This window comes from Silene latifolia, chromosome 2 (genome assembly GCF_048544455.1).
Source record: "Silene latifolia isolate original U9 population chromosome 2, ASM4854445v1, whole genome shotgun sequence".
NCBI classification, from domain to species: Eukaryota; Viridiplantae; Streptophyta; class Magnoliopsida; order Caryophyllales; family Caryophyllaceae; genus Silene; species Silene latifolia.
This window is the reverse complement of record NC_133527.1, coordinates 163,558,291-163,580,155: the sequence shown is the minus strand read 5'-3', so window position 1 is coordinate 163,580,155 and position 21,865 is coordinate 163,558,291. Positions and strand designations below refer to the sequence as shown.

The window sequence follows — 21,865 nt, the reverse complement described above, 5'->3', positions numbered from 1 at the left end:
TGGGAATAATCGACATTGTCTTCGACAAAAACAAAGTTGGCGTGATCGCCAAATGGATTGGTGATGTTATTGGGTTTTATGGTTGGGATTGGGAGCGTTCCATTCTCAATCATGTCTTGAATTTCGTGCTTCAGTCGATAACACTTTTCAGTATCATGGCCTTTCCCTTGATGAAAGGCACAGTAGGCATTTGGTTTATACCATTTACCTTGTTGATCAGCAGGAGGGTCCGGAGTTGGACCAATAGGCTTCAGCTTTCCTTGGGCTATGAGCCTTTGGAGAGCGTATGTATAAGTGCATCCGATATTGGTGAATGCCCTTGGAGCTTGGCGCTGCGGTTTTTTCGATTGCCCTTCTAAGAGATTGATGGCTTCATCAATATGGGTGGTTGCTGGGCCTTGCCCTTAGACGATGAGGCCCCTTGGTACCCTTTCGGCCTTTCAGCCTCTGCCCTTATGACATCATCTTCTACCTTTATCCCGATTCTTATCAATTCTTTGAAAGAACCAAAATTCTGGTATTTCAGAGCATTACGGTAAAAAGGTCGTAAATTCTTTACGAACTTATCTACCATTTCAACTTCATCAGGCTTTTTGGCTAGTTTCACGCTTTCAGCGCGCCATCTTGCGAGGAATTCAGTAAAGCCCTCTTTTTCCTTCTGTGTCATTACTTCCAAAGTCCTTATGTTGGTTTGAATCTCAACATTGTCAGCATAGTGCTTACAGAACTCCACCGTAATATCTTCGAAAGTGGGGAAGTTCTTAAGGTCAAGATTATAGAACCACGCCTTCGGGTGTTCATCCAGAGATTGGGCAAAAATTTCAGAGAGCATGTCATCAGGTACTCCCTTCAGTGCTTAGTACCCTTTATAGGCCTTAACATGGTGGACTGGATCTTCGGTGCCCTTGAACTTTGGGATGTCAGTGAGTACCATGTTCGTGGGCAACTTATCCTGAACTGGGGCATATGCCCTAGCATTCTCATAGTGGATGTTCTTCCCCTAGGAGAGCTTCAGACGGTCTTCAATGAATTTGAACCGTTTCTCCAGATCAGTCAGAGGTGGGGTAGATGAAGAGGAATCTTCACCCAGCTTAGATTCGATTGCATCCATTCGGGTCATCATGAGGTTCATGGCCTCGGTGAGCTTGTTGACAGCATCTTCCATTGCTTGACGTCGGGTTTTGGGCGGCCTTTCTACAAGAAAACCCCGAACCGAGTCAATATTTAAAGTAAGAGCCCCTGCACACTTAAGGACACGACACCAACTTGACTCAAGCAAAGACTCGACTTGAGACTAACTAACCAAAGGTTCGACTCACGGTTGGATTTAGACCTCGATTCATTTTAGACTCGACAAAACGACATGACTCAAGTTGTCATAGCTCGGTTCTAAACTGGACTCGGTGTGACTAAACCCATGATTGGACCAACATAGTCCTTAGGTTCAAGTGAAACGCCCTAAATGGCCTAGCTTGGACGCTTCTGTGGACTATCCTAGACCAATTGGTCGACCTACATGACTCGAAGCCCAAGAGGTGAGCTTGGGTGACCCAACAAGGTCGTGTTCTAGACTCTTAGAACGAAACATGCCTAGCCAAACACGGTCAGGACCCGGACACGACTCGACGCATTTCATGCTTGGTTGAGGTTCGAGAAACATTTTGGATTGAATTTGAAAAAACGAATAATTGATTTGAAAATGAGATTTGAAATGGGCAGCATGCCGGCTAATAAAAGCTTTATTTTGGGCCAAAAAATCTAGTCCTATTTGGGCAGCATTCCGCGTTTTTAAAACCATGCTATTTTGAAAGTAAGTTGTTCAAAAGTTCGGTTTTGAAATCGATACGGAAAATTTTGAAAAGACTCGGGAAATTCATTTCGCACATTGTCATTCACATGTTATAAGGATGTATGCTCCTAGACATCTCTAAGTCTCGGCAAGTCTTCTACAAGAAGGTCTATGCCCTCCATCCTTTTTGGGTCTTATAGAGCAAGGGCCTTTAGGTAGAGTACCTAGAAGAGCATCCCCACCATCAAGAACCACGACGAGGAGAAGCGGAAGCAAGCAATGTGCAAGTTCCTGGCATAGTGGGACGTCGCCCCCCACGCATCACAAAGAAACGCTGGGACGGCCCGGGAAAGTCCTTAAGGGTTTATGCATGAATCGTAGAACTATGAGTAATGTTTTACTTTCCAATACTTTCTTTTCAAGTTTCACCTCGGAGGAAAAGACCCTAGAAACAAAGTGTAACTAGTCCTCTTTTCCCAAATGAGTCACCAAATGTGGACAAGGCCCTCGGGAACTGCGTCCTCGGGATCCACACTAGGCATAATCGACTCGAGGTTCTTTCGAATCGAATTAAGACAAATTAGAGTCGCCACCAAGTTTTTTGGGAACTTGGAACCGTTCAAGTCAACTTTACACCTTTCATCGAAAAGCATAAAGCCAATCGACTACGAGTGATTAAAGATAAAGACTTGTACCCTATATCACTCGATTTGAATGACTCTCGTAATCCAATGGTATTTAGACGGATCCACAAACCATAGATCTTGAGTAAGAGGTGAGGGTACGTGTTAGGAAGCCCATAAGGACACCTAACCCCGCCCGTCGATAACGGCCTCTACTAAGTCAAGTATCGGATTTCAAACAAGGTCATAGCTACTACGATATATGATATGCAAACATCGTTTTTAAAACCCTAACATGTGAAGTTTCTATGTCGATTTAGATGCAACTAAACTAACTTTGTCAAAGTTGTAATTTAGCATGTGGGTTGATTGATCTAACAACATATAAACGAAACAAACAAGGCTTGATGGGAATGGGGGAGCCGTTGGGATCTACCCTATTACAACCCAGGCATTTCATGCCGACACAACGAGAAATTAAAGATACAACTCGATCTAAAATATAACGCTATACACAAAACCACACACGACACACTACACGGCCAATTCGGCCTAGGGAAACGTGCACAAGAAGGGTGGCCCACGGCTTACATGACTCACGACCTTGGGTCACTCCTCATGATGCGTGCTTTCACTTAATCTTATCGAATTAGACATAGGGCCACACACCAAAGCATGCATTAGCATAAATCGGGCCATGTCGCTTTAAACAACATGCGATTTACTACGCTCTTACATGAATTGGAGCATAACCATCTAACCAAACAAGACTAAGGTTTTTAGAAATCATTTGACTCGATGACGAAAAACTAATTACAAACAAATTACCAAACACGACTCGATAAACAAATTAATTACAAGATGCGAAATAACGAGATAAAGATAAGAAAAAAAACGAGAAAAGGACTACAAAGACACGGCCAAACACGGCCTACACATTCTAGCCTACCCTAATCCTTAGGTTAGATTCATTAGGTTAGATAGATGATTGCGAAACGGGTTAGGAAACGAGTTAGAAAACAAGTTAGAAACGACGTTGATCGATTGAGATGATGTCACGCGATTGTGTATTCTACGCGGCCTAAAGGGGTCAAATTAGGTCAAGTTCGCTAATTAAATTAACTCGTCGAGTGTTAATAAGAAGGTGCTAATCACGCACTCTTATACTAGCGAGAAATTATGTGAAAGAGAGAGATGCATTCAATTAAGTTCTGAAATTGTTAGTTGATTTTAATGCTTGTGTCGATGCCACCTAACGTGTCTAATTAGGTTATTAAATTGATCTAATGTCATCTAAATGAGTCATATGTTAACAATCAGAGGTCGAACTAACATGTGAATGGTCCTTGGGCAGGTCGAATTAAACGAAACAAGAGAGGGGTCAAAAGCGAGGAACGAAGTTAGAAATCGTTTTATTAATGCCCTACCTTGAACACGAGGATATGTAAATGAGATGGGGTGTACGACCGACCGATGTGGCGGATTTCTTTCCCATCTCAAGTCAACGCGGGTGTTCGTGGTGGTACTTTAACTCATACTCGGACTAAACTAGTTTCATAGTTAACGAAAACAAGCGATAAACAAACGATAAACAAAGTAAAACGAACTATAAAAAACAAACATAAAATAACGAAATAAAAGGGAGAAGAGAAGGATTTGATGCACCCTCAACCCACATGTATCGTTGACACCGTCTTGGGTCTTAATCGATGGTAGATTTTATCTCGAGAGGCCGTCGTCGACGAAGGAACAAAGCAACAAACACGTTTTTTGCAAATCTGGACAGCAACTTTCAAACTGCAATTTCTCACTCGTTTCACGGTGAAAATTAGATTTAAAAGATGTTTTGAAAACTAAAAAGAGAGGAGAACAAAGATATTAAAACAAACCACGCTCGTTTTGAGTTATTGGGCACGAAAAATGAGCACAAACAGAACTGGACAGACAGGAAAAGCCAAGAAAACAGAGTGTATGACACTCTGTTTTTCGAGAGGATTCGTGTACTCTCAAGGTCAATTTGGCTCGTGAATCTTTGTCTAAGATGTAGATGGATGTTATATGGTTAATCAAGAACAAGAAACTCGAATTTTAATGGAGATTTGAAGGGAGAACGAAGGGTTCCAAAGAGGACACACAAACTGATTCTCAGTTTTGTATGACGGTTTTGTCGAGGGTTTTTGAGAGGCAATTAGGGTTTGTTTCTGGAGTTTAAAGCTTGTAAGTGACGGTAGTTTGTATGGAGAACTTAGAGGAGTGAATGTATGGTAAAGGGAGGGTATTTATAAGGAGTTAAAGTAGGGTAAAAGGGGGGGAGAGGCAGACGGGCTCATTTGCGCATAGCTGCTGTCCAGCAGCTTTTGTGAGGGTTTGAGAGGCTTTGTGACGGGTTTTCTTGGGGGTTAAGGTAAGTTAATATGGGTAGGATATTAGGGTATGGGTTAGGGTTAATGGGCACGGGTTTTGGTGGTATTTGGAGCGGGTTTTGGGCTCGGGATTTAGCACGCAAAACAGGGGGGCTGCTCGTGCTTTTGCGGGCTGTTGGGGGTGATTTGGGGCATGATTTGGGCCGTGGTTATGGGGTTCGAACTGGGGTTGTATGGGTAGAGGCTTAGGTTGGTTAGTGTACTCGATATTCGTGCCAACTGGTAAAGAAAACGGGCTCAAAAACCGAGCTATAATCGAGCTCCAAAACGCGTGTTTAAAACGAGCTTTTTTCGATTTTTAAATCGATTTTTCAAATCGATTAACACATTAAAATAAATGATTTTTCAAATCAAAAATACTCATAGAATGATTTTTCAAATCAAATATTTATTTTATTTTCAATAAAATAAACTTGAGAAAATAAATTCAAAATAAAGCTTTAATTTAAATATCATTTAAATTAATAAAATAAATTCACTTTAAAAAAACATTTAATTTAAATATCATTTAAATTAATAAAATACTCCGTCGACAACGCTCATTCTACATCGTAAAACGAACCCAAATAATGACAATGACAACTAAATAAATACATGTGTCCTATCATCATCGGGTGTTTGTCGGGTTCTCTATAAATTCCAATATCGACGGATACGGGTATCTACATTAATAATGCGATTAAGTATATAATTACTTCCGTCACTTTTCTTTAAACACTTTTAAAACCTAATTGCTTTCAAAAAGAGAAATCAAGCTACATTCTTCGCATCAATCGCATTGTTGGCAAATCCCGGAGCTTGGAAGGTCGGATTTTACCTTTCTTTATACCTTTGTGATCCTTGCGTCGAGGGTAAGATCTACGTACCGTTTTTATAGTATTTCGTTAAAGTTGGTTAAACCCTAATATGGGGATTTGGGGGTTTTGTTGTATTTCGTGATTGGTAGTGATTATATGTTTGTATGTTAGGAGGAGGATTCGTAGAGGAAGCTTTTTGATATCAGCTGTGAGACCGTCTGATTGTGTTGCTTTCCAGGTAGGGTTTTTCTACTCAGTATTAGTCCCATAATACATTGTTGGTGTTTAGTGATTGTTGAATATTATTGTATTGGTATTGTGACGGTTGTTGACTGATTGCTGTTTGATAGTTGTGATTGTTTGTCTCTGGTTCTCGAGATGCGTTCTCGGCTGAGTGGAGTCACTTGCGGGAGTGGTTTCACGCCCTAGTTTCGCCCTCCGTGGAACCTGCCACGGGAGGGGATGTGCACATTAATGGGACAGGGTTATCGCTCGGTATGATGAGCGGGGATTTGGTGGGTACGGCTGCGGTCCCCCACTGGCAGGGCTGGTCCAGTGGACAGTCGGTGACGGAGATTGATTGGAGTGGGTTTGATTGTGTGTGTGATCGTTTGAGCTGTTTGTTTACTGTGTTGTTGGTTTATAAATATTGTGTGATTAGTACTGACCCCGTTTAATGTTTTAAAAACTGTGGTGATCCATTCGGGGATGGTGAGCAGCTATTAAGCAGGTATGAGTCGAGTACATGGGATAGCTGGGATGTGCCACCGTCTGATGATAGAAGTCTTCCGCTGTAGCCTTAGTAGTTTAATAAACATTTCATTTAGCTGATTAGACAGTTGGTTTGAGAACTTGTATTCGTATTTTGGTATTTGGTTTTGGATTGTAACCTTTCACTAAAGTTATACTATTTAAATGTTGTTTCGTTATTGTCTGATGATTATCATTGCCTCGGGTAACCGAGATGGTAGCATCCTTATACCTGAGTGGTCCTAGTAAGGCACTTGGAGCATGGGGGTGTTACAGTGACAGATTTGGGATCATGTGTGATTAGAGCAACAGTTTTATCGGGTAGTCATAAAGGGCGATAAAGTGCATATTGCCCGTATTACACTTACTCCATCAGATTCCAGTAAGTTTCCGGTACAGTTTGACAAAAGACAATTCCCTGTTGCGGTGTGTTTTAATTTGCAATGACAATAAATAAGAGCCAAGGACAGTCACTAGCACATGTTGGGCTTTATCTTCCAAGGTCGGTGTTTACGCACGGTCAGCTCTATGTTGTTATTTCAAGAGTCACAAGCAAAAAGGGATTGAAGATTCTGATTTGCGATAATGATAAACGCATGTCCAATAGAACAAATAACGTAGTGTATAAAGAAGTTTTTGAGAAGCTATAGTTCAATTAACTTATGATTGTACCCCATAACAGTTTTTTGTTGTACTTATTTCTTTCTAATTTCTCTACTTTTGTTAACTCTTATAATTTTGAGACCCTTTTTTCTGCATGTCTAGAATTCTGAAATTAATACTAACATGAAAGAGCATCCCCTATTAATAACCCTACTTCTCAACCCTAAACGACAACCCCATGCAATTTGCACGGGCATAAAACTAGTCACTTCGTTATAAAATCAAACATATCAAACTAAACATTAAGTCCCTTTCATTTTGATCAATATTAAGCTTCATAATTATCGGGTCATTAAGGGTTGTGTTGGTTCGGGTTCGGGTTCAAGACACTAATCATTGGGTCGTTATCATGTCAGACCCAATTCGTTTCGGTTTGCAACATTCTCGGGTTCTATCAGGTCTGATAACTAGGCTCTGGTCAAAATTGTCGTCGCAAGCAGGTCAGTCGGTTTGGGGTTTTTAATTCATAATTAAGATGAACATCATTACATATTAGGCGTATCATATCGGAATTATATTATACGATATGATACGTATCATTTTGTTATTGTAATCCCGATATATCGGATTATTTCCTCTTTAATAGGATCCCGAGATCTTGTAATCCCTTATATAAGGGCTTGATGATTAATGAATGATACACACAATTTCACACAAATAGACGTCTCTAATATTATCATGGTATCAGGTTCAAGGTTCTTATCTCAACCCTAATTTTTTTTTCCACTCTTCCGCACCTTCTCCTTCTTCCTGCGTCTGATTATTTTGCTCAATCATGACAAAGGAATCCTCTACTTCTCCACAAACCATCGATCCTCTATCTCCTTATTATCTTGGGAGTCACGACATCCCGAATCAATCAATTGCCCATGTCAAACTTGGTATTGACAATTATGAAGAATGGAGTCGATCTGCTCGTATGTCACTCAAATCAAAACGGAAATTTGGGTTTTACGACGGGTCCATCTCCAAACCAACTGACAAATTTTTTGCTCGAACAGTGGGATGTTTTTCACTGTACTATTGTGCAATGGATAATGCATTCCATTGATTCATCTATTAAAGGTAGCATCTCGTACTTTGAAGATGCCCGTCTCCTTTTGGACGATTTAGCGGAGCGGTTTTCTACAGTGGACGGATCCAAGATTCATTCTCTCAAATCGCAACTACATGATTGTAGTCAATCGCCAGGTATGACCGTCACTTCTTATTTCGGTCAATTGAAAGCTCTATGGGATGCTCTTGCTTGTCACGAGCCTCCGTTTGCTTGTACTTGTGGGCGTTGTTCATGTGATATTTCGAAATCTGCGTTAGCACGTCAGGATTCTGAGCGACTTCATAAGTTTCTTATGGGTTTGGACCGTGCTCACTACGGTAATCTTCGCTCACAACTCTTATCGATTGATCCTTTGCCGTCTATTAATCGTGCGTTTCAGTTAGCATTACAAGAAGAACGACTTTTTTCAAGTGGTACTGGTGTATCGAAAACAGAGTCGCATGATGCTATCTTTGTTGTTCGTGATGCTCCTTCTGCCGCCTCTTCTTCTTCTACTGATTGGCGAGTTCTTCGTGATAAAGAGCGGCAGGAACGAAAGAAACTTGTGTGCTCTCATTGTACAGGTTCAGGTCATGAGGTGGTCTCCTGTTTCATTAAATCAGGAAAGTTTCCCGATTGGTGGGGAGATCGCCCCCGCACTGTTGAAGAAGTCTGTGCTCGGTCTCGGGCTCATTCCGGAGCTGCTGCCTCCTCGTCAAGCTCTCACATCCCTGCAAAAGCCAATGTTTTAATGAATATTTCCTCTTCTGATCGTCTCTCTGGTATGTCCTCTCACTGGATTATAGACACCGGCGCTTCACATCACGTTACTGGCGACATCACTTGGCTGACCGAGACCCACTCCATACCCTCTCGGCCAGTCAGTCTACCTAATGGACATAATGTTGTGTCTACTCTTGCTGGGACGGTCTGGTTATCCGACCAATTAAAACTTCTTCATGTTTTATACATCCCCGATTTAACCTGTAATTTGTTGTCCGTCTCGCAAATAGTCGCTGCAACCGGTTACTCCCTGTCTTTTACTAATCAATCTTGTCATATACAGGACCCTTTGTCGAGGACGAGGATTGGAGTCGGTGAGCTTAGTGACGGTCTCTATCTTTTGCGTGTGGTGGGACGGACATCGGCTATTCATGGGGTGAGCGCTGCTGCTTCCTTTGACTTGTGGCATAAGCGTCTTGGGCACCCTTCCAATAAAGTAGTACATTTACTTCCTTCCGTTAGCAAATTTTCTATTCCTGTTGAAAAAGCTTGTGAAGTTTGTCATCAAGCAAAACATTGTCGTTCCAGTTTTAAATTAAATAATACTAAGGCGTCGGACATTTTCGAATTAATTCAATGTGATTTGTGGGGTTCGTACCGTACTCCATCTACTTGTGGCGCTAGGTATTTTTTAACTATCGTAGACGACTGTTCTCGGGCTGTGTGGGTCTTTCTTCTTTCCAATAAAACAGAAGTTACATCCATGTTTATGCAATTTTTAGCTATGGTGGATACCCAATTTTCCAAACGGGTCAAGCGAGTTCAATCCGACAACGGAACGGAATTTAATTTTATGGCTGAGTATTTCTCCAACAATGGTATTTTATTTCAGACTTCGTGTGTTGGTACCCCACAACAAAATGGCCGGTTTGAACGGAAACACCGTCATATTTTAAATGTAGCCCCTGCTCTCTTATTCCAAGCGAATTTACCAACTATTTTTTGGGGTGAGAGTGTTTTATCAGCTGCTTATCTTATTAATCGCACACCCTCAATATTGCTTCACAATAAATCCCCTTATGAAATTCTTCTTAATAAACCACCATCTTATGACAATATTCGCATTTTTGGTTGTTTATGTTTTGCTCACATTCAAAATATCGCTGGTGATAAATTCGCTCCTCGGAGTCGCAAGTGTCTTTTTATCGGATACCCTTACAATAAAAAAGGCTGGAAGCAAAGGTCTACGACCTTGCCACCGGGGATATCTTTGTCTCTCGTGATGTTCAGTTTTATGAACACGAGTTCCCTTATTCCCAATCGACTACTACCCCAACTGATGACCTCTCTCCTTCACCTTTTCTTATGCTAGGAGGGGATGACCATAACACTCCTTCTTCCCAACCTCATATCAGTCCGGTGAGGAGAGCCCTGGTGAGGAGAGTCCTGATGGTTATTCGGGCAATGCTACCACAGGGGATTCGAGGGTTGATTTCAATAATGGGGACAGTCAGGATTCGGGCAATAGTGAAGGTGAACCCGAGCCACTTGGGCGTGGTCATCGCCTCAAGATTCCGTCTACACGGCTCCGAGGTTTTGTTGTTGGTACTACTAACGAACCCACCACACCACCGTCTGATAGCTCGACTCCTTCCTCGCCCTCAGGTACACCCTGTGCCATTGCTAATTATATTAATTGCAATAAATTTTCTGCCCCACATCGTCTTTTCCTTGCAGCGATTACTGAACCCCCTTATTTTCGTCTTGCAATTTCGGACCCTAAATGGTGCCAAGCTATGCAAGATGAAATTTCCGCACTCGAGAATAATGGTACCTGGGAATTAACAGAACTTCCCGCTGACAAGAAAGCTCTTGGGTGTAGATGGGTTTATAAGATCAAATATAAATCTGATGGTCAGATTGAACGCTATAAGGCTCGGCTCGTAATTTTTGGCAATCATCAAATAGAGGGTATTGATTTTGGTGAGACATTTGCTCCAGTTGTAAAAATGGTCACAATCCTTTTTTTTTTAGCTGTGGCTGCCATTAACAGATGGGAACTTCACCAGATGGATGTCCATAATGCCTTTTTACATGGAGATCTATCTAAAGAGGTTTATATGCGTTTGCCACCGGGTTTTAGCAAAGGAAAGGAAGGGAAGGTTTGTCGGTTACGAAAGTCCTTATATGGGCTTCGACAAGCACCCCGTTGTTGGTTTGCCAAGCTCGGATCTGCCTTACGCGCCTATGGTTTTATCCAATCCTACTCTGACTATTCTCTTTTCAGCTATACTAAGGCCGAGGTATGTGTTCATGTCTTGGTTTATGTGGATGATCTCGTCATTGTCAGAAACAATACAAATGCAATTGCTACTTTCAAAAATTATCTCAGCAATTGCTTTCATATGAAAGATCTTGGTCCGTTGAAATATTTCTTGGGAATTGAAGTTGCTCGAAATTCCGAAGGCATTTTTCTTAATCAACGGAAATATGCACTTGATATTGTGTCCGAAGCCGGTTTGCTAGGAGCCAAGCCCGTAGCCACACCTATTGAGCAACATCATCAGCTAGGTCTTGCTACGGGTGCCTTTGTCTCAGATGTTGAAGCTTATAGGCGCCTTGTGGGTCGCCTTGTATATTTGGCTGTCACACGACCTGACCTCGCCTATGCGGTCCATGTCTTATCTTAGTTTCTCAATAAACCACGCCAAGAACACTTAGATGCCGCGCTTCGCGTGGTGCGGTATTTAAAGGGTAAACCGGGTCAAGGCATATTGTTACGCGCCTCTAGCTCTCTATCTCTTTCTGGGTGGTGTGATTCCGACTACGCTGGGTGTCCCCTTACTCGATGGTCTGTTTCCGGGTATGCGGTCTTTCTTGGTGATTCACCGGTGTCATGGAAAACTAAAAAACAGCAAACGGTCTCTCTTTCCTCCGCCGAAGCTGAATATCGATCCATGGTCGTTGTCTTATGTGAATTAAAGTGGCTAGTTGGGCTTCTTTCCTGTTTAGGGGTGTCCGTTCCACGACCCATACCAATTTTTTCGGATAGTCAGTCGACTCTTCAACTCGCTCAAAACCCGGTCTTCCATGAACGGACAAAGCATATTGAAGTTGATTGTCACTTCATTCGAGATGCCATCACTGACGGTCTCATCACTGCAACTCACGTGGATACGCACTCTCAGATCGCTGATCTTTTTACTAAAGCCTTGGGCTCCGCGCAATTTACCTTACTTCTCCGCAAACTGGGCGTTCTTGATTTACACGCTCCAGTTTGAGGGGGGTATTAGGCGTATCATATCGGAATTATATTATACGATATGATACGTATCATTTTGTTATTGTAATCCCGAAATATCGGATTATTTCCTCTTTAATAGGATCCCGAGATCTTGTAATCCCTTATATAAGGGCTTGATGATTAATGAATGATACACACAATTTCACACAAATACACGTCTCTAATATTATCATTACATGAGAGTAATAAATTTGTGTTATAAGTGTGATAAATTTCATAATTAACAGTAGGTCTACCTTGTGACGGGTCGGATCTTACGACGGTTATTTTGTGAGTGGAAATGGGTAGATGGGATAAGGTGGGCACCCACCCCATGTACTCCTTCTCTCACCCCCTATGGGTTTTTTGTGAGACATTATGGTACCCGTCACAAGTTTTTGACGGATACCCTTCGTCATAAGGGAGAATTTGTGCATAATTAAATGAAGATGAAGAAGGAGAATAAGGCAGCATGAGAAATGTGAAAAAGAGTTGAATAGTTAAAAGCACGTGAGTGAAATGAATAGACAAACGGCTGGCTTAAAATGAGGTGCTGCGGAGTTGGTTGATTTGATCATCTCCCGCCACAATAACTGCCAAAAACTGTAGGCCTCTCCCTCACCCCAAAAACCAAAATTGGCACTCTCTCTAGTACTTGAGTTTACACAAAACATTCCAACTTTTCCATTCAACTGCAACCAATCATGGTTTCAACTTTGATTATCAATTCATCATCTTTCTTATCATTATCGTCGTCCTCGTCCTCGTCATCATCATCGTCTGTTCCATGGAAACCTTTCCGACTAACTCGGCCTCGGATCGTATCCATGACTTCAGCAACACCTGGCTCAATACCTAATCTCCCTTCTTCGAATTCCACTTCTTCTACTAAAACCTCTACTACAAACTCCCATACTTCCCCAAACCCAGATCTCGGGTCTCCAAATGGCACCCCAATGGCCCGTTTTGTTCAATCTGCCGAGTCCACCATCGAAAGGGTTTCTCTTTCTTTCTTTCTTTCTTTTCATTCCTTACTCACCACTCAATCTTTTTTGTTTTCTTGAGTTACTGATCTGATTTGATTACTGCTAAATTCCCGTCTCAGGTCCTAAAACCAATTGGCGATAGGAAAAAGTAATTGTTATAGTAGTTCTAAGTCTTTACATCATCACTACACATGAACTGATGAACTTATATTGATCGTTTAAGTATAGTTTTTTCATCTCTTTTAAGATTTTGATTTGCAAGATCCAGAAGCTCACTAATCCTTGGTTTAAAGATTACAATGAAAACAAGAATACAAAGTAGCTCACCAAGTAGTTGGTTGCATTTCTTTTTATGCTCAAGATGTAATCATTCAATGAAACTGTCTACGCAACTTTGCATTATGATTCATCCGGAAACAGCCGCTTAATGTTGTTGACATAGGGTAAGACTGTGTACATTATACCCATATACCTCTCCTTTAACTGGAGCTGTTGTGGCATTAAGGTAAGATTTGTCTGATAATGGCTGCTGTTATATATCTCGACTAACTGTATAGGACATGGCATCTGTAGCCGTTGGAGTAGTTGGGCAAATGATGATCAGATGAGATTTGAGCTTCATTCTTGTGGTAGATTACTAGATTAGTTAGTTATCACTTGAGGAAGGACCCCAACATTATTAGTAACACAGAAAATGTATTTGGTCATTAGATTTCATGCTGTAAGACATATGAAGATGAACCCCTTGCGTAACATCCTTAGAAACTCAAATTGAAATGGTATAGTAGTTTTCAAGCCCAAAGGGTGATTTTCAGCTGTCATCAACTTTCCATGTATTCTGGATTTTTTAATGTTTTTCAGTACTCATTTTCCCTGTTATGTTCTGTACAGGTTATTTTTGACTTCCGTTTCTTGGCGCTTCTGGCTGTCGGAGGCTCTCTGCTTGGCTCAGTTCTTTGTTTCTTAAACGTAATTTTGTTCCCTCTCGCTCCTCCAAGATCATCTTATATTTTCACCTTCAAAGAAAAAACAACAACTATCCAATAGTTCTATATTAGAAGACTGCTATAGTTTACACTTGATGGCCTGACCTCCTAACTTGAGACAAAGTGTCTAACAATTGATAATACATTTTAACTTTGCAGGGATGTGTTTACATTATTGATGCATACAAAGTTTATTGGACTGGTTGTCTCAAAGGGAAACACACTGGACAGATGGTTTTGAGATTGGTCGAAGCTATTGGTGAGATTATAATATGTTATCCCTTGCTTATTTGATCGAGAACACTGCTGTAGCTTTTCATGGTTGATAGCTTAGGTTTTAGTCTTTCCACTGATTTTATCGCATCACTTCCATTCGAGGAAGATGTGGGGCTAAAAACATTTTGTCTGTAAATTTTACCCCAATTAATGGTTGAGTTTCCTGTTAATGTGCAGATGTTTATCTAGCCGGAACAGTTATGTTGATCTTTGCTATGGGATTATACGGACTGTTCATCAGTAATGTTCCTCCCAATGTACATCCTGGTGTAGATCGGGCCCTGAAAGGTTCATCCTTGTTTGGAATGTTCACTTTGAAGGTAATTCTAAGTCGAAGAAGGCCAAAGCTTTGCAGTTTCTGTTCACAAAATTTTATCTCGGCCTTGAATGCCATTCCCTTTTTCACATTACGCTGATGAAAAAAAAATAACACACAGGCATTTAAGAGTAATACAAATAGTAGATTACAGTGTTATATATGGAAAACAAGAAATGTTGCCGTCCTAAAAAGGATCATGTAAGTCTCCAATTATCAAAAAGCTTACCCGAGATGACTTGGTAAAATGATTTTTGTAGGAGAGGCCAAGATGGATGAAGATAAGCTCACTAGATGAACTGAAGACGAAGGTAGGACATGTGATAGTGATGATTCTACTAGTAAAGATGTTTGAGAGGAGCAAAATGGTGACAATATCCACAGGAATGGATCTATTGAGCTATTCTGTCTGTATTTTCCTATCGTCTGCTTCCTTGTATATCCTTCATAACCTACACAAGTCAGATTCAGACGAGTGAAGAACTTGATTAATAGTCGAGTCTATATATGGCTACAAAATCTGCAGTATCCAGTTCCAAGATTCTTGTTCATTTTAAAGTGTTGCATATCGAAAACTGTGTACATGATGAAGATTCTATTACTGCCCTTTCAGTCTTGAATTGGTGCTTTCCCTCTCAGTATCGGCTGTCTACTTAATTATTATGGGGACTTCTTACGCAGTCAAACAATCGCGCTGAGCTCAGTGATCTTGTGGAACTTCATTTCTTTTTCTTTTTACTGTGGTCTGTGGTAAGGAGTTTTAGGGTCACTGCAGTTACTGTAAATCTACAAGACTGCAACTGAATCATAGTGAATGTTATTTGCATTGACCTGCATCTAACTTACCAAAGCAGGATGCCTCCTTTGTCCTTTGTCCTTGCAACTCCAATGAAACGCCTTACTGCTCTGATCTATGACAGGGTTAGGAGGCAAATGCTTACCATCTTAAGTCTAGACTTAGGAAATACCCTTTTCCGAAAGTCGGAAAAGACATTATCCCCTTCCTTCCGAAAGTCGATAAAGACATTATCCCCTGCATGGTCAATATCAATTTTGATCATTTATCAAAACACCTACAATTCTACATTTACTTTGTACAAAGTACTATATTTTTGAGAGAATAAGTTTATAACACGAACGACAATATAGATGGAAGAGAGGAACTATTCATATGTAGACCAAACAATCAATCGGGTCTACTTCAGTCGGTTTATGTCCGGTGCATCCCATAGTCCGGTCAGATTCAGTCCAGTCAGGTCATTTAGAATTCCAAGTCTAATTTGGGTGTATAGTTATCGGGTCATCTGGGGTACGGGCCATTCATTCAGGTAACTTATAGATCAAAGGGGTTGTATTAGTAGATTTCACTAAAAAAAATGCGTTCTTTGCAAAACTACATATTTGTAAGAGTGTCACAAAATTAGGAGTATCAACTATGATTTCAAATTAGCTATTTCAAGTCATTTCAGATCAAATCATTTTTAGGTCAGATCATTCAAGTCCAACAAAGCTCGGGTTAATTCTGATTAAGATTATATTTGATTATTTAATTTTGATCAATTTGAGGTGTCGAGTCTGGGTCAGCCGTCAGCCTCTTTTGGTCGGGTTGGTTTTAGCGGTGTGCTTTGTGCCCAAAAAAATAAATAAAAAATTGGCAACGTGCAACTAGAACTTAATACCCGTTCGTTCATCAATCATCAGCAGCTCAAGAATAGAAGTAGAAAACAAAAGACAGGAGAGAAAAGGCAGGTATGAAACGGAGCACCGCCACCGCCACCGCCACCGCTTTCGCCGGTGGAAGTTCGAGCGGCGGAGAGAAGAGTAGGCGGAGGACAGGAAAGAGCATGGATTGGATTAATGGAGACACCCTCTGTATCATTTTCTCTTTTCTCGATTTCTTCGACCTCGTTCGTTGCTCTGCTGTCTGTAAATCCTGGTACTTTTTTTTTATTATTATTATTATTATTATTATTATTATTATTATTCCTTGTTTTATTCATTTGATTAACTACCACTTTATGCAATTTCCATCCACCGCTTTATTTATTCTTTCTTTTTGCAATTCAAAGTTGGTTACTTTGATTAAATTGATTCTGGGTTTATGGCTTAGAACTCAAAGGTTTTATTTTCGTGTGTAAATAAATGATGGGTTATTATAGATTTCAGCCTTTCTGCTGAATTTCATTTTAAAGGCGAGGTCTTTCAATTGTTTTGGTAGTAACAAAGTAGGATGCATCTAGCCGGTATAGTCGTTGAATGGTGATACTCACGACCAAGGTTTAAAAACCGTTAGTATCAAAACTGCCCTTACGGCTTTCAATCCACTTTGACCAGTGTGTGGCTGTTTGCTTATGTTTTTGTAAGTTTTATGCTCTAAAGCTTTTTCCTCAAGATGTTACTGAATGCGACTGATTTAGGGTAGTGTTCCTCAGTTTGCTTAAGGAATGCAACTGATATTACATAACCTTTCCAAGGGCGAGCGCAAGTATGCAACTGATATTAAAAACTCTTTTGAAGGGTTGAAATCGACAGTTTTTGGCAATCTCTATGCCTTTTAAGCTGACTAAATGTCAGACTGAAATTGAGTTTAATAATTGGCTTGGGAATTAGTTGCCTAAGTAACTGAATTCTTAGGTCTATTCATTGTATAATATGCCTAATATCTTAAATTTGATGAGTATGTCTTTATGTTTGATTCATTTAGCCCCTGTAGTGTATGGATTGAGCAAACTTTTCATACTGATATTATCATTTTATTATTACTCCTAATTTATTGCGTTGTTGGAGTTCTTTTAAGGGATACTGAGAGAAGTTGTTCCATGTGTTTATAGGAATATGGTAATTAACAGATCTAGATTATTGCATGCGTTGTACACCAAGAAGGTGATCGCTGATGCCTCATACTCTTTGATTGATATGGGAAGACCATTGAATGCTGTCCTTGAGGATATGGCAATGCGGCGTCATAGGTCTTCTCTCATTAATGGTTCTGTCCATGTTAATCAATGGATAGGTCATACATCTGGGTAAGTCCTATCACTAAAATCATGACATTTTTTCCTTGTGTAGTTTAGTGCAAAGCAACACCACAGAATAGGCAGCAACTGCAATATACAGCCCACTCAGTGTTATCATATGGCATTGTACTGACCAAGTCATAGCTGTTGCTTGCTTTTGACCATGACTTTGACTCTTTGAGAAAGCCTACCATCAAAAGTTCAACCATAATTTGATAAAAAAGTCATCTATTTAGTTCTAGTCTCCCGGGAGGGCCGGAGGGAGAGGACTTCATCCATTGATATATGGGAAGTGGAAACTGGCCCAGGGAACATTTGTGAATTGCATTTCTAACATTGTACTCTTTAGGGTTGAACAATGCCGGATGAAGATGGGTTTGATTCTTACTGGTGTAGGTGACAAGGTATTATTTTATTATTTAGTTTCTGACATCCTTTCCTGATATTTTGACTTTACAGTCATAAATGTCTGATAATTGTCACTGCAGTTCTATGATGGTATATTACCTCTACATTCCTCAGTTTCTTCCTCTTTTGCCAACCTTCTGACAGTTATACATTTCCTTTTTTCCTCTCCTAAATAATGTCAGGTAATGCGACTTTGGTCGGCAGAAAGTTGCAAATGCTTAGAAGAATATTCTCTGTCTGATCTGCCACCTCTAGTTGATTTTGATTTTGATGAGAGCAAGGTAAAAAAGAAGTGTCCTATTTTCCACTTTTTCTTACTCTGTTGCGCCCCCAATTTGTTTTTTGTTTTTTTGTTTTTTTTTTTTCAATTAAAAAACTATCCAACAATGACATTTAATCATGCCAACTGTGCTAAGTTTATTAGAGAAGTTACTTAGACTTCACGAACTCAGTGGGTAAGTTGTTGATTGAAACTGATGAAGCTGCAGTTCTCCACCATTTGGCAAGCTATGCCTATTTCTGAATGTTGCCTTCTTTCTCAATGCCTTCTCTGCTCTCTATGTTCAATAATGTGAACATGGACCAGTTTAAAAGTTTGCCCTTTAATTATTCTACACTCTCAAGGACAATAAGTTGATGACTTTTCAAGGTTTTGCCGTGTTTTTAATAGGTCGTTGGTTTGACTGGGACCCGCATATGCATATGGAGACGCCATGGAAACCGTAGTATATTTCCTTCACGTGAAGGCACCTTTCCAAAGGGCTTGTGTATGAGGTAGGGTTCCTCTGGCTTCCTTTACTTAATATTTGCAGTTTTGCACTGACTGGTTTTCATCCTAGAAAATACTCCGTTCTTTTTTTTTTTTTTTTTCTCCAGTACTTCAAGCATTCGTTTCTGTTTTATAACTATTTCCCAAGTAACTACATTGATTAAAAGATTGAGATTTAGATATGCTACTTATGTTAAGGTTTACGAGTCTGAGGCATTGAGTGAAAAGTAGCTCGTAAACTTTGAGGGTCCTATCCTGTCATAATCTTTTGTATCATGATTAATGACCAAGTTCTTTTGGAATATGGACCTACTATCATTCTCTCAGTTGCTAATTAACTTTATCCTCCTATCATGGTTGCTGTATTCCCCCAAGTATTCCGTGAACTGCAAATTAATTTGTGATTTGCTTGCGAATTAGTTCGTTTCAGAGTACTCTTGAGCTCACTACTTTGTATTGTAGAATACTTATTTTAGGCCATGTTTCATGTTTGAAAGTACACGAATGTTTGTTTTTCACATTAAATTGTAGCTCTGTTTTGGTGACATTTTCCTTATGAACTCTGATTGTTTTAAATTTGAAAAGGTTCATGTAGCCGCCAACTTGCTAACCTGTCTATGCTCTTTCTTTATCGTGATTGAGATTAATGTTCCATGTTTCAATATTCGATTTGGTCTGGGGAACGGGTTTGAGACAAATATAAAGCACTATGTTGACCTAATTCGCTGTGGAACTCCGTTCCTGTACTACTGATTCAGTTGGAGGATCTGTTGGAACTCCGTTACAGTACAACTAGTAATCCAACTGTGATTGATATTTGTTGTATTATGCATTTATGCTCAAAAGGACTACTAAGTACTAACGAAGATTTACTGCCTTTCAGTGCATGCTATAATAAAGTTACAAATACCAGATGTGACAGTAAAATGTACCTTTTCTGGAGTCTCCATACTGAGGGGGAATAGTCACTTAGAATCCTCTCAACTATTGGGCTGTTTTTATTTAGTCTGGTTAGACTGATTTCTACTACAATAAATTCCTTGAAATTCGTAAGTTGTTTCTTCCCCATTCCTACACCATCCTAGAGTTGACTCTATTTGTTCGTGAAGGTACATGGATCCAGAAGCTGCAGTTGGATGCGAAGACGGAACAGTTAGGGTTTTTGACATGTACAGTAAGAGTTGTTCTCGAATAATACGGTAATCTGCCTTCCGCGGTGACCTGTTTTTGTATACTTTATGAGTTATGACGAAAGGCCTTGATCATCATATTATGACTTATGTTCGTTAACCAAACAGTTGATGGTTGATGCTTATTTCTGCTTCTTATATTATCAAGTCTAGACTCTAGACTCAATGTTTACTTTTGAGCAATTATACATATTTGGAATTGTGATCTTTACTAAGTTATTTCATATTTTCATGCCCACGCCTGTCTTTAACAGTGATCGATTACTCTGTTGCATTTTCAAGATTGTCATATTGGGATGAAGTGGTTAACGGTGATTACCACCAAGTGTTCATCATATCAATATTTCCATAAACAAAAAAAAAATATCTGCCAATTTATGTAATTTTGATTAAAACTTTTGTTAGAGAGGGAAAGGTACTAATACTCTTATACTCCTAATTACGGAGATTAGTCGTGAGGGTTGTGTATTTTTAAGTAAATGTCCAAACATTATTTTTGTTTGCACAAAGCTCAGTGGTTGATAGAATTCGATGCAACTATGTAATCTATGGAGTGGTTATGATATCCTGCTGATAAGTCTCTATTTGTACTTGCAGGATGCACTCTGCACCTGTAACATGTTTAGCATTGGGAGAGGACCAGCTTATTCTGAGTGGTTCGTCTCTTGGAAGTGTAACTTTATATGGTCCAACATCTGATCAAAGAGTAGCTGTTTTGAGGGCAAGTGATCGTACAGGTTATGATTTTGCTTCTTTTGTGCACTAATTCATAACTCGGACAGAACATCTACTGACTCTATTAGAGTATGGTTCCTTCATTTAGTGATGTAACCCATGTTTTTTTTCTATGTGACCTGATATTAATCAGGGATTAAGACCTTGTGCTACAATCCTTCTTCACAACTGGTATTTACTGGATCAACTGCTGGTTATGCCGCCTGTTGGGACCTTAGGTAAATTGCTGATCATTATCTGGGTTCAAAACCCGTCTTCATCAAAACTGCCCCTTTGTTGTTCCCTTCTCACATTAAAAAAATTATGAACAGAGCTTGTTATTCTGTTCTTTTTTCCCCCATTTTCAATGGAGCTAAAGACTCGTTACTCTTTGCCTCTTTGGTTATGGATTATAATGGAATGAAGCAAAATGGCTCACTAAAGTGGTTGCACTTCAATACTTCATACTCGTTACTGTGGTAATGTTGTTGGGTTAATTCTGATTTCTGAATGATTGCATAATTAATATAATTCAGGAAAATGAAATCATTGTGGGAGAAACGGGTGAGCCCGAACGTGGTATATTCAATACAGTGCCTGAGTAATGACCCTTCGACGTTAGTGGTTGGTGGAATAGACGGTGTTGTGCGCATTTTGGATCAGAATAGTGGTGAGGTTCTTTCAAGCTGTGTAATGGATGAAAGGAAAGCTAAGTTGACTCGTACCAAAAGTTTGTTTGGGTTGGTTGAAAGAAAGGAGGTTAACAGATTGCCTTGTGATGCCAACATAAGTGACATTCCTCTGACGGCTCGACCACCCATCAAGTGCTTGGCTGTTGGGATGGAAAAGGTCGTAACTACTCATAACAGCAAGTATATCAGAATATGGAAGTTCACAAGCAAAACGAGGAATTAGTTGTATAATCTCTTATACTTGTTGTATGAAGATTGCCTATTGTAATTCAGTTAGAAGTAAACTAATTTCTACTTGCATACTTTCTTTGTTATTCCATGTGTTGATAATTGTCTGAAAAACGAGCTTTCTATGTCCAGATTGCTTTAATAGTGAAGTCACAATGGTATTCCTAACTCGAGTAACGTCAATATAGAGCATCTA

The 21,865-nt window shown here is 40.0% G+C and overlaps 3 protein-coding genes across 3 annotated transcripts; all 3 read left to right on the top strand.

The window, feature by feature from the left end:
• Nucleotides 1–8,082: 8,082 nt before the first annotated feature.
• LOC141641553 (uncharacterized) lies at nucleotides 8,083–11,494 on the top strand. The gene is made up of 3 exons (XM_074450209.1): nucleotides 8,083–9,009; nucleotides 9,148–9,360; nucleotides 10,220–11,494. The coding sequence occupies exons 1-3, from the start codon at nucleotides 8,083–8,085 to the stop codon at nucleotides 11,492–11,494; spliced, it is 2,415 nt and encodes an 804-aa protein (XP_074306310.1).
• Nucleotides 11,495–12,644: 1,150 nt separating this feature from the next.
• On the top strand, nucleotides 12,645–15,289 carry LOC141643241 (uncharacterized). The gene is made up of 5 exons (XM_074452307.1): nucleotides 12,645–13,085; nucleotides 13,965–14,042; nucleotides 14,219–14,318; nucleotides 14,513–14,655; nucleotides 14,912–15,289. The coding sequence occupies exons 1-5, from the start codon at nucleotides 12,792–12,794 to the stop codon at nucleotides 15,128–15,130; spliced, it is 834 nt and encodes a 277-aa protein (XP_074308408.1). The 5' UTR covers nucleotides 12,645–12,791; the 3' UTR covers nucleotides 15,131–15,289.
• An 855-nt stretch (nucleotides 15,290–16,144) lies between these two features.
• Nucleotides 16,145–21,847, top strand: LOC141643240 (F-box/WD-40 repeat-containing protein At3g52030). The gene is made up of 9 exons (XM_074452306.1): nucleotides 16,145–16,587; nucleotides 17,483–17,677; nucleotides 18,018–18,072; nucleotides 18,259–18,357; nucleotides 18,747–18,850; nucleotides 19,955–20,044; nucleotides 20,633–20,772; nucleotides 20,904–20,988; nucleotides 21,286–21,847. The coding sequence occupies exons 1-9, from the start codon at nucleotides 16,403–16,405 to the stop codon at nucleotides 21,662–21,664; spliced, it is 1,332 nt and encodes a 443-aa protein (XP_074308407.1). The 5' UTR covers nucleotides 16,145–16,402; the 3' UTR covers nucleotides 21,665–21,847.
• Nucleotides 21,848–21,865: the final 18 nt, after the last annotated feature.